The sequence below is a fragment of the Pristis pectinata genome, chromosome 21 (genome assembly GCF_009764475.1).
Source record: "Pristis pectinata isolate sPriPec2 chromosome 21, sPriPec2.1.pri, whole genome shotgun sequence".
Lineage (NCBI taxonomy): Eukaryota > Metazoa > Chordata > Chondrichthyes > Rhinopristiformes > Pristidae > Pristis > Pristis pectinata.
This window is the reverse complement of record NC_067425.1, coordinates 8,985,164-8,998,969: the sequence shown is the minus strand read 5'-3', so window position 1 is coordinate 8,998,969 and position 13,806 is coordinate 8,985,164. Positions and strand designations below refer to the sequence as shown.

General features: G+C 39.2%; 1 protein-coding gene across 11 annotated transcripts in view; it reads right to left on the bottom strand.

Annotated features, from left to right (window-relative positions):
* The window catches only part of LOC127581165 (kinase suppressor of Ras 1-like), a 159,173-nt gene that overhangs the window by 57,942 nt on the left and 87,425 nt on the right, over nucleotides 1–13,806 (bottom strand). For all 11 annotated transcript variants that reach the window (XM_052035229.1, XM_052035230.1, XM_052035223.1 and 8 more), the window contains one exon: nucleotides 9,506–9,646. In XM_052035229.1, coding sequence (XP_051891189.1) covers nucleotides 9,506–9,646 — 141 coding nt within the window. The remainder of the gene's footprint in view (nucleotides 1–9,505; nucleotides 9,647–13,806) is intronic.

Sequence of the window (13,806 nt, the reverse complement as noted above, 5' to 3'; positions counted from 1 at the left end):
GATGGTGGGGATCTTCAGAGAAACCCAAGATGAATCATGCACTTGGCACTTGAATGTGATAGCAGATGTTTCAGCCTGACCTTCAGCACTCAAATGCTGGGTCCTGTCATTGTTGCGCATGTTCTTAGAGCAGCCTCTTCGTGTTGGCTGTTAAAACTGTCCGCCACCATAACTGGATGTGGTAGGACTGCACAGGCTTGTTCTAGTCCATTAATTGTGGCATTGCTCAACTCCGAAGATAAATGAGACCTTGATTTAAAGTCTCAGCCAAAGATGGCACCTGACAGGACACCACTTCCATTAAAAGTGCACTAAAAATTCAGATCAAATTGTGCACTCAAATCTCTAGTGAGGGCTTTTCTAGCCACAATCTTCCGAATCAGGGCAAAACTGCTATCACCGAGCCAAGAGGAAAAAAATTGAAATAAAAGAAAACTTTACTGGTGCCAACTGACAAAAGTTTTGCAAACAATATCAGAACAAAATCAGCCTAAGACACAAGTCATTTTACATTTTCTGTACAGCTGCACTTGGAATAAAAAGCACAGGCACAAGAGGTTAACAAGCTAAAAAGCAACCGCAATGAAAAGATGAGGAGCATAATAAACTGAAGGAAGTAGTAACATTAGCAAATGACTGACGCAAAGGCAAAAACTATGTAAGTGATAGCATAGCACCAAAAACTGTAAACTGCCTTCCCTCTCCCACTTTTACTAATCCATTTTTCTACACTATATTATACCAAAAGCAAATTAAAAACTGAAAGTATTTGAAACACTCAGCATGCCTGTCAGCACCTCTGGAAAAATAGTAGATAAAATAATATTTTGAACATAAAACCAGTTAGATGCAGATTACTCTGCCAAACATTTCCAGCGTTTACTGATTTATGTCCTAGCTATACAAAGTTTTTAAATCATACATATTTTGCAATTACCTGGGATAGGGCTTACCCCATCCTAAGCTAATAAACTATACGTCTTTCTTTGATGCATCCTATTACAGAATTAATCACTGTATGCTTTTTTTTAAAACCTTGCTCTCTACCATCACTTTAGAATGCCTACCAGAGAAGTGCAGAGCGAGGTTAAATTGGATGTTGATCCAGGCTTCATTGTTGATGACAGTTCAGTCATAAATTGAGTGCTACTGTTTGAACTTTATTGAGTCATAGAGTAATACAGCATGGAAACAGGGCCTACAGCCCAGGTCATCCATGCCGACCAAGATTCCCATCTAAGCTAGTCCAATTTGCCCACATCCCTCTAAACTTTTTCTATCCATGTACCTGTCCAACTGTGTTTTAAATGTTTTTGTACCTGCCTCAACCACTCCTTCTGGCAGCATGTTTCATATACACACCACTCTCTGCGTGAAGACATTAAATCTTTCACCTCTCACCTTAAACCTGTGCCCTCTAGTTTTGGATTCCCTTTCCTTGGGGGGAAAAAAAAACTGTGCATTCACCTATCTACGCCCATCATGATTTTATATACCTCTATAAGGTCATCCCTCAGTCTCCTATGCTCCAAAGAATTTAGTCCTTGCCTGCCCAACCTCTTTCTATAACTCAGGCCTTTGAGTCCTGGCAACATTCTCATAAATCTTCTTTGCACCCTTTCCAGCTTAGTGACACCTTTCCCATAACAGGGTAACAAAAACCGTACACAATACTCCAAGTGCAGTCTCACCAACGTCTTGTATGACTGCAACATAATGTCCGAACTCCTATACCCGACGCCCTGACTGATGAAGGCCAACGGGCCAAACACCTTCTTCCACCGTGCTATAATGTTCTCGGAAGGAGGAAGACCAGCCAAAGAAAACAAACAAAATTCCTTCAGTTTTTCTTTGAGGGAGAGAGGAGGAGGAGAGCGGGGAGATGAGAAGGGGGGAGACAAAAAAAAAAGCACAAATGCAAACTACTTCTACAATACTCCGGAGTATTAAACTGTCGTATCAAGAATTGAATTACACTTTGTCACTACATGCTATCTAGCAGAAGAAAGAGAAGTAGGAAACCAAAGTTATATAAAAGCAAACAAAAAGCATAAAAGTCATAAACTGAGGAAAGAATGAACATGACTAAGCCTGCATAGAGCTAGAAAGGAGTGGCATCAGACTTAACAGTTTTCAGTTCCATCCCACAGAACCACACTTCCTGTTTAACAGTTACACATTAGCAGCAGTCAAGACGATCCCACCCAAGTTAATAATTTTAGTAGACAGATAAGGGAAGCAAATAAAAATGACAGAAATGCATGCAAATAGACATGAATGAACTAATAAATAACATTCTCAAAGATGGTGAACCTAGTGTTAATTATATATGTAAAAACAACAAACTAATAATGTATAACGTACATATCAAACATAGACTTTGAATAGACTTTGACATAGCACAGGGTCAAAAGTATGGAAAAGGCACCATTTGCTTCCTGGTGTTTTTTCTGACCTGATTTCTCAAAAGCAGGAGGCAATGATTTATGACCAGATCATATCAACTTCACCGAGCATTTCACCTCTAATTAACCTCAGGGTGTTCACAAGAATACTATTAGCCACAAGGAACATCTGAACAATGGCTTTAAAAGAAACTTGCATATTTTTGCTCAATTATAAAAAGAAACTTGATTCGAGAAGACACTTTTAAATCAGTAAACTTCAATAAACAGCAATTTCACCTCACACTCAAGGCCACAATAAAAAATTATTTCCATTTCTAATTATCAGCATTAAGAAATGGAGAATCAGAGAAACCTTTCAAAATAGAGCAAACAACCGAATGTCATTTGCTTTTTCTTCTTTTTTTGGTTTAAAGCAGGTAAGATTCTCATTGATTTAGCCATACTTTTTGCATCCTGAAAAGGTGATTACATAAAGTTTTAATAGTATACCATCACTGATAAATTGTTTCCCCCTCACATTCCTTAACATGCAATCCTAAAATTTCAAATCCATAAAAATATTAGTCAAATGCTGCACAATTTGATGACTTTGATGATGACAACAAATTAACAGATTTTTGCTGTGGAAACAACTAAAATTCTGTGAAGCCTAATCAGAATTAAATATCTGATTAGATGCTTAATCACATGGTGGACCACTAGTTACTAAGTATTTTGGAATTCTGTACCCAATAAGCTCTTCCCAATCATAGTTTCTTGGGCATTAACATATCAGATGACCTGTCTTGGACCAGCACATAAATGCAATCATATGTGCGTAAGTGTCTTTACTTTCTGAGGAGGTGTTGTGAGAAAGGTTCTTTTGGTATCTTAAAGATAAAGGTCTGGACACACAGTCTTTGTAATTTAAAAATGGTTTATTAACAAAGACAAACGCAGGACAGAATGAATGGGAACAGATGCACTCACACACTCTCAAGCAGGAGATCATGAATGTGGAGGGAAATCGCGACAGAGGGTGAGGTTCACACACACACACACACACACAATAACTGGGTACAAATGATCAAGGAATAAACTATATAATGTTTGGACACCCTGATTCTGCACAAACGTTGGCTCTTTGGTCTCGGGAGTCCTTAACTAACTGCCCTGGAGTAGTGCACAGCTTACCTTATCATCCTCGGACACAGAAAAAGAGAAAAACCAAACATGTAGCACTTTTATGCTGCTGGGGTGCTGGTAGCCCAGCAAGGACAAAGGTGTTTTAAACGGGCCAATAGTAGATGTGGCCAGGAACAAAGGTGCTCGCACAGACCAGTCCGAGTGGTGCAGCAAGACAAAGCTGTTTACCTAATAGGGCGGAGCCGGACCCCTGATTGACAGTGGTATAGCTTCCGACCTGATAGGCAATGCTATCATCCGACCATGGGGGTCAGCAGTGTTGTCACTGTCATCTGACCCCTGGCCTTTCATACTACAGGAGGTTAAGGAGGTTCAGCTTATCACTGAACAGTCCAACAAACTTCTACAGATGTACTGTTGAAAGTATCCTGACTGGTTGCATCACGGCAATTTGAATGTGCAGAAACGCAAGAAGCTGCAGAGAGCAGTGGACTCTACCCAATACATCACAGGCACATCCCTCCCCACCACTGGTCGTATCTACAGGAGGTGCTGTCTCAAGGTGGCAACATCCATCAAAGATCCCCACAATCCGGGCTCTGCCATCTTTTCACAGCTACCATAGGGCAGGAGGTACAGAAGCCTGAAGTTCCACACCACCAGGTTTAAGCTACTTCCCTTCACTCATTCGGTTCTTGAACCAACCAGCAAAACCCTAATCACTACAGTTTAGGAACACTATGATCATTTTGATTACTGTGCACTAAAATGGACTTTACTTCTTTCTTGTAAAAATTGTGTAAATTTGTTTGTTTTTCTCGTGAATGCTGCTTATATGATGCTATATGCCTGTGATGTTGCTGCAAGTTTTTCCACTGCATCTGTGCATATGACAATAAACTCAACTTTGACGTGCACATTCTGTAGAAACCAAAATAATCCATTTTTATTCCTTTATCTCCAAGAAACGGGACATTAAAAATGATTTACTGCTGAAACATCGCAATCATTTCAACCATGTGTTTTGTGCATAAACAACCATTTTTCACTTCACACAATCTGCGACTCAATCTCTCCACCACCTAACTTAGAATCCCAAATCCTATAAATAACTTTTCCTTTATTGGAAAATTCTCTTATGGGATTTTTTTGTGTTTTTTTTTTACACAACATGACAATTTGTGACAAAAAACTGCTGGAGAAACCCAGGTCAGGCAGCAACTATGGAGGGAAATGGACACCTGACATTTTGGGTTGAGACCCTTCATTAGGCTGAGAGATAGAGGGGAGATAGCCAGTATAAAGAGGTGAGGGGAAGGGGTGGAGCAAGAGCTGACAAGCAATAGATGGATCCAGGTGAATGGGGGTGACAGGCAAATGGAGGAGGGAAGAGTCAAAATAGTGAGAGGCTGGGAGGTCTTAGGTGAAGGCAAAGGGCTGCAGATGATAGAATCTGATAGGAAAGGAAGGTCCATTTCCCTCCAGAGATGCTGCCTGATCCACTGAGTTCCTCAAGCAGATTTTTGCTCCAGATTCCAGCACCTGCAGACTCGTGTCTCCATCTGTCAATTTGTGAATTCAGAAATGTGAAAATTTCACCGGCTAGATATACAAATGCAAAAATTAATTCAGAAGTTGTTTCTTTTGATAGCTCATTGGTGGATGTACCATAAGATGACCTTAAACTCACAGAACAGAAAAACATTCAAGACTCATCCCTGGTCCATCTCAGGCACCTGATCTAAACCATGTACAATAGGAAAGCAGCAGACTTTAATATCCCTTTGCTGTGATAGTCCAAAGCTGTGGGCTATCAGATTAAAATATTATGCACTCCTTGTTCAAATAGCCTGTAAAAATTCACAGTTTACGTTCAAAATTGATGTATAAAAATTACAGGACAGGTGAAGAATGAAGGACAACAGTTGTCCAAGGAACACTCACTCCCACATTACATATCACTTTCAAGAAATAGAAAGCTGATTCTCTAACTTCACTAAAAGCTTCAAAATTATTTATCTATAGCACAATGCATCATTTTTCATTTTAGATTCTATTTGCAAGGTCTGAACTATCTGGAAAAGTGATGTCGCTTATGCTAAAAGATTTAGAACATAGAACAGTACAGCACAGGAACAGGGCCTTCAGCCCACAATGTTGTGCTGAACCAATTACATTAGTAATAAAATGCCCAACTAAACTAATCCCTTCTGCCGACACAATGTCCATATCCTATAATTTCCCTCACATTCATGTGCCAGTGCTTCTTGAACACCCCTATAGTACTTACCTCCACCACCACGCAGGCAGCACATTCCAGGCACCCACCACTGTGTAAAAAAAACCTGCCCTGCACATCTCCTTTGAACTTACCCCCATCACCTAAAATGCATGCCCTCTGATATTAGATATTTCAACCCTGGGGAAAAGATACTGGCTGTCTATCTATGCCTCTCATAATCTTATAAACCTCGATTAGATCTCCTCAGCCTCCACTGCTCCAGAGAGAACAACCCAAGTTTGTCCAACCTATCCTCATCGCACATGCCCTCTAATCCAGGCAGCATCTTGGTAAACCTCTCCTGCATTCTCTCCAAAGCCTCAACATCCTTCCTATAGTGGGGTGACCAGAACTGAATGCAATACTCCAGATGCAGCCTAACTAGAGATTTATAAAGCTGCAGCATAACTTCCTGACTCTTGAACTCAATGCCTTGACTAATGAAGGCAAGCATGCCATATGTCTTCTTTACTACCCTATCAACCTGTGTAGCCACTTTCAGGGAGCTATGAACTTGGACCCCAAGATTCCTCTGCTCATCAACAGTGTACTGTCTCTTTACATTTGATCTCCCAGAGTGAAAGACTTCATATTTGGCCAGGTTGAACTTCATCTGCCATTTCTCCGCCCATATCTGCAACTGATCTTTTTCCTGCTGTATCCTTTGCCAGTCTGCTACACTATCCACACCACCACCAATCTTCGTATCTTCTGCAAATTTACTAACCCACCCATGTACATTTTCATCCAGGTCATTTATATACATCACAAACAGCAGAGGTTCCAGTATGGATCCCTGAGGAACACCACTTGTCAGAGACCTCCAGCTAGAATGAGTCCCCTCGACCACTACCCTCTCTTCTACAAACGGTCAATTCACCATGGATCCCATGCATTTTAATCTCCTGGATGAGCCTCCCATGAGGGACCTTGTCCAATGCCTTACTAAAATCCAATGTAGACAACATCCACAGCTCTACCTTCATCAATCACCCTCGTCACCTCATTAAAAAACTCAATCAAGTTAGTAAGGCATGAATTGCCCTGCACAAAGCCATGCTGACTGTCCCTAATTAGGCTATGGTTTTCCAAATGCTCATAAATCCTATCCGTAAGAATCCTCTCCAGTAACTTCCCTATCACTGACATGAGACTCACCGGTCTACGGTTACCAGGATTATCCCCATTTCCCTTCTTGGATAATGAAACAACATTAGCTACTCACCAATCCTCTGGGGCCTCACCTATGGCTAGAGAGGACACAAAGATATTGGTCAAGACCCAGCAATCTCATCTCTTGCCTCTCAATAACCTGGGATATATCCTATCAGGCCCTGGAGACTTATCCACCTTAATGCTCTTCAAGAGACCCAACAGTACCTCCTCCTTTATTTCAAAATGCCCTAGCACATTAGCATGCTCCACACGGATCTCCCTATCCTCCATGTCCTTCTCCTTGGTGAATACTGATGCAAATTACTCATTAAGGACCTCACCCACATCCTCCGCTTCCAAACACATGTTCCCTCCTTAATCTTTGAGTGGGGCGACCCTCTCCCTAGTTATCCTCTTGCTTTTGATGTATGTATAGAATGCCTTGGGATTCTGTTTAATCCTACTTGCCAAGGACTTTTCATGGCCCCTCCTGGCTTTCCTAATTCCCTTCTTGAGTTCCTTTATAGCTTCTTTATAATCCTCAAGTGCTCTGATCCTAGCTTCCTAAGCTTTACATACTTTTCCTTTTTTTTTGACTAAATTCACCACCTCCCTCAACATCCAAGGTTCTCTTACCTTGCCATCCTTGTCCTTCCTCCTTACTGGGACATACCTATCTTGTACTCTGTGCAGTTGGTCTTTAAACACCCTCCACATGTCAGATGTAGACTAGCCCAAAAACAGCTGTTCCCAACTAATTCTCCATAGTTCCTGCCTAATGCTCCCATAGTTTGCCCTGCTCCAATTTAATACTCTCCAAGGTTCATACTTATCCTTATCTATAGCTGTATTAAAACTTAAGGAGTTGTGGTCACTGTTCCCTAAACTGTTCTCATTACCCAACACCAGGTCCAGTACGGCCCCTCCTCTCGTTGGACCATCTACATATTGATTTAAGAAACCCTCCTGGATGCACCTACCCCGTCTAAACCTCTTACACCAAGGAGGTCCCAATTTATATTAGGGAATTTGAAGTCCCCCACAACAACAACCCTATTAATATTACACCTTTCCTTAATCTGCCTGCATATCTCTTCCTCAATGTCCTTGTGGCTATTGGGGGGTCTGTAGTGTAATCTCAGAGTGATTGTGCCTTTCTTATTTTTGAGTTCTACCCATTAAGACACGGTGGATGAGCCCTCTATTACGTCCCCTCAGTACAGCTGTGATATTGTCCCTGATTAGTAGTACAACTCTTCCCCCACCTCCTTTTACCTCCCTCTCTATCCTTCCTAAAACATCAAAACCCTGGAATATTACACACTGATTCCTGTCCCTCTCTCAACCAAGTCTCTGTTATGACCACAACACCACAGTTTCATGTACTGATCCATGATCTAAGTTCATCACCCTCACCCATAATACTCCTAGCATTCAAATACACACACTCCAAACTGTCCATCCCATCAAGTCTATTACTTTGCTCCTGCCTGCTTTTACTGGCCCTGACATCTACCTTCCTCTCAATTCCTCACTTTCTGACCCAGTGCTCTGGTTCCCATCCCCCTACCAAACTTCAGACTGGTAACTTGCAGACACTTTTACAAATATTGATCAGTCCTTTGTGCAGATATAACATTAACTGCAAGTTGGGGGTGGGGGGATGAGACTAATCTATTCACAGAAATTACTCCCATGAAAAAATATAGGCTGAATAAGTTGGAGGTCCTATCTTTGAGATGAGACATTATGCCGAGGTCTCATCCATCTTCTCAAACAGAGAAAATCCCCCAGCACTATTTCTAGGAAGAACAGGGGAATTCTCTCCAGTGGTCTGGCTGATATTTTAGCAACACCACCAAAATTTAAATGTCAGCACTAAAATAGTCCATTTGATCATGATCACATTGTTATGAGCTTAAGACCACAATAACTTATTGACTGTAAAGAGCTTTGGGACATTCCAGAGTTATGAAAGACAATAATACAAAACCCTTAAGTGTTTCAGAAAGGAACTTGACAATCTCCATCAAACATACAGCATCAACTAGTACAGCCCTGCCATCTAAACAATCATTACGGTATTTTCTGTTATCAAACTTGGCAAACACCACAATTTCAGAAAAGCACACTGGCTTCTGGCCTATGGTAATACATGAGGTCATGATTCAGAGCACAGCATAATGTTCAAAACGTTATGACAATCAATTACAAATTACAGGCCAGCTGAACTGTAGAATTTTTTGGAATCATAACACTAATGCATCAAGTAAAATGCCCATTTGTGTCCGCTTGGGTGGCACTGTAGAATTTTTTAGAATCATAACACTAATGCATCAAGTAAAATGCCCATTTGTGTCCACTTGGGTGGCACTATTCTTCTACCAAATAAATAGTAGTTATGTGCACTTCAACATGTAAACATTCCAAGTTGAGGGAAATATTAGGAATGGTCATGAGATTTTGAAAACTATTACAAACAACACATTGCTTTACCTATTAATATTATATATGTAGATAAAATAACTCAACCTACCTGTAATATTTCTTTTCTTAAATTAATTGTATGGAACCAGTCACTTAGTCGAGGATAGCTCTCCAGTTCAGAGGTTCTCTCACCAGGTGGTACCTTGCGCTTGCACTGTAACTGCTTACTGATGTATTTGACAAGTTTCACCTGTTTTAAAAAAAATGAATTCTGGTTAGTCAGTATAATGCATTTAGTAAACAGTTAAAATGATCAATTAACAACTTGAAAATTATACACCTACAAAAATCAAACTCAATTTTTAAGAACTGGATATTACAGTAAGCTAAATACATCAAACTATATACGGATGTGACTTATTTGAAACCTATTGAACTTTGCACAAATGTAATTTTTGGAGCAAAAATTACATCAGAATTTGCCAAAATCAGTGGAAAGACAGCTTAGACCAATTAATTTTAATCTTTACAGCTGGTTGTCATATTAATCTTCCATTTCTGCTGCTAACTAAACTCATTCTGATAGTTTCAGTCCAATGCCTGTTAGGCACAATCTCACATGAGCACAGCGGTCCACAACTCAATATTAATTAGCAAAAACTGTCAGTCTCTGAACAAGCACCAATATGCATTAATATAGCATGCCAAAAGGTAATCAAAATCCTGAAGCACTAAAGAGGACAAATCACCAAACCAAAAAAAAATACATTTTTGACACCAACTCACATACAAGTCAGGACAGATGAGCAAAGACTCATCAAATGTAGGTTTTATGCCTTTAAGGAAGACAGAATGATGGTGAGCTTAAGGAGGGAATTCTACAGCTTAGGCAAGGGCAACTTAGAACGATTACTAATATACCAGAGGAATTAAAGCCAGAATGCACAAGGAGTAAGAACTACACTATACAGGAATGTACTATCAGAGGACATTTGCTGGAGAGATGCCAGGAGGGATGCGAAAAGTATATTAAGACTGCAGGTTAACAAGCACAAGCCGAATGAGTAAACAAGATTTGGAGAAAGTTAAGATATAGACAGCTGAGACTTGTGTGAGAAGTTTACATACAAGTTATCATAAGAGTATTCAAAGCCAAGTTTACAAATAACAAAGGCATAGTTGAAGATTTCATTAACAAATAAGTTGAGGCAAAAGTGGATTTGGGAATGTTATGGAGGTGAAAGTAGATAGTGAAAGTAGACCAAGTGGAGATACGGATGAAAACACAGTAAATTTTAAACCAACAGGTCCAGCTTAAATAACTACCTGGAACAGGAATAATACCCAAGAAGGTAAGATTGTGGGTGGGGCAAAAGAGTTTGAGATGCATTATGAAGATCATCATGAGAAAGGGAAACATCATTCTCGACCAATACAGAGTGCTCTTCTCAAGTTACAGATATTTCTGAAATAAAAAAATTTGCTCTTCAAAATATTCCCAAGTTAATTGGGTTTAAAGGCAGACTTTCAGAAAGAATATATGTTCCTTTCCCCTACAGTAACAATGCCTTTAAGTAAAAATGCATAGAATTTAACAGATGTAATTAATATTAATGAACCAGATTTTGTTAAGAACAGCAGCAAGGAGAACATCACTCGTTATTTAGAAGCAAACTGAACAGCAATTACTACCATCTCCATGCTTAGTAACATGTGAAAATTGTTCTGCTCCTGCAGAAACTTTAGTCCAATAATATCGCACCAAGAATTAGCAACCAATCACATGGGAGTTGAATACGTGGCTAAACTTGTCCAGTAAACACATCAGAAAAAGTTGGGACTTCTCCATTCAAGTATAAGTGTGTTTTTAACAGCAAAACAAGTCTTAATTACTACAAACAACCCACTGCCACTGAGACCTTACTCCTTCACTTATAACTACTGTTGGAGACTTAACTCCTTCCCTCTCATCACCTCCACTGAATTTTCTGCGCATGGTTGTCAATGAATTACATATTCTAACTTGTACTTCCAGGTTTGGGATCTGTGCTTCAATCAGGTTTCTTCTATCTGATGAAGAGAAATATTAATCACGAGGGTGTCAGATCCCCCATATAGGGATGCACACTGTTTCGGCTCTCTGATAAACCAGAAATTATGGCATAAAAGCTCACAGCAGGCTTATGCTGAATGTCTCATCCCATTCATTTGTAGCAGACCAAGAAATCTGGACTATCATATGTCCTAATTATCAGTTGATCACAAACTTAGTATCAGTGTTTACTACAGTCAATTATCAAAATTGTCAACTGCCTCACATCTCAAGTATTTAGTGCCTGTGGCAGGAAATCCTTAATAACAAATTTGATTTTTAGTTGCAAAATTAAAATTGCAGACCAAGATAAATTTTTAATAATTTTAAGTTACACAAAAGATCAGCATTTTGAAACTGACTGTACAATATTGCCCATTTTGTTGTCCCCCATTAGAAACTCAGTTAACATCATAAATGGCTACGTGTTTGCAATTTAAACTACCACAGGATGCAGATTCACTGATAGATGAACATTTTAAAAAAGTGGTGGTAAAGGCAAGCCCCACACGGACAAAAGTACCCCAAAAAAGTTTTTTTTTTAAGGAAAAGCAAAATGTCTCAAAATTAAATCCATATCTTTTTATTCAATTGACATGGCTGGTGCCAGGTGATCTTTTTTATAATTGTGGGTTTACTTGATACATCAATTCTAGCAGTAAGATTAACTACAAGAATTAGAAAGCATAATTTCAATCTTATTCTACTTTATGTGAACATATCCATTCTCTCAAAAGGCGATATGGACAGCGTTTTTGCAAACTGGTCACTTCAAAACCTTAATTTCAGGATACCTTTAATGAAGTAAGCATTGCATCTTTTTTTTAAAAAAAGAAAGTTCAATAGAAACTACTTTGTGAATGGAGATGTTCAAACCACCAATTCCTAAGCTAATTCTAGCCATCTACCTGAAGGTACAAGAGAAACCAATAGCAACTAATATTTAACAGAATGGATGAGACAGAAAATGAAGAATGATAAGGTTGACTTTCCTAGCCCTCCAGTTACTTGTAATATTAGAGAACGCCAAATCATGCTAGAGTTGGATCTTAAAACTAGACAGTTCAAAAACTAAGAAAATTTTGTTACAAAAATTCAAAACATCACTGGTTTTTATTGAACACAATTTAATACTTTCACTTAAATCATTTCTTAAACCACCAGCCCTTCAAAAACACTCAAATTTAATACTTTTGGAAGATACCACAGAAATTACCACAAAGCAGGAATCAATATTTGAATTGTTGACGTCTTACTTACTCACATCTGTATAATATCAAAATTTCAATTTTAAAGCTTTATTTAAGCCTGTCATAGACACTCCTTACAAAATCCCCTTTTTGTAGCAATATGTAGGATCAAAGCATCTCCCACAGGAATGGGCAGTTATTCTGCAGGACTTAACTATATCAACATCCTAAATAACAAAAGAACACTGCTTTGTACTGCAGTGTGCTCTGCTATCACTCCAACACTGTACCACAATAATAAAGCCAAGGTTTTAAAATTACCATTCAGAATAGAGGCAGTTGATATTATACAAAAGGTAAGACCATCCAAGATTGAACCGACCAACCTTAACCTGAAAGGTTAATTGTTTATCTTTCCACAGATGCCGCCTGACTGCAGACCACTTCCAGTCAGGGGAAAAATGGTAGGAAATTTTGTTAAAAGTGGTCAGACTTTGGGAAGGGAGGGGGAGAAAATAATGGAATGATATCCCAGGGTTTTTCTTGAACTACTTCAAAAGCAAGCTACCTAGATCACTGTACTCTGAAGCCAGATGGAAGACACACAATTATTGAGCTCTCCCATCAGGTTTTAAAAAAACAGGAATATTTCAACAAGTCAAGACTCTATTGATCATTAAGTACACACCGTAAAAATATATTCAGGTAGATTGATGATGATTAGTGCATCATTGTTATCAGTCTATAACTTACCTTTAATTTTATGCATGCTATTCATTTTATAGCAGTACAGTTTGAATTTCAAATGGAAATTTTCAAATACACAAATCATCTGTTAAATTCAAAGGGTACATTCTCTCATTTCCTGGGGCTCTCCTGTTTGGCTAGACAGCAAATTGTACTGAATTTAGTATGATGAAACACCATTTGTCATTTCCTTGGCCAAAATCCATGCAGTAAGCACTCTGTTGCCTCTGAATTTTAAGTCTAAGGGCTCCAGACAACCCCCACAGACTTCAGCCCCATAATCTAGACAAACATAGTGCCAGTGTCAAGGGACTGCTGCACTCTCAAGAGGATCAGCATTGAACAATAGGACAGTGTCAGAACACTTAAAATCAGAGCTTG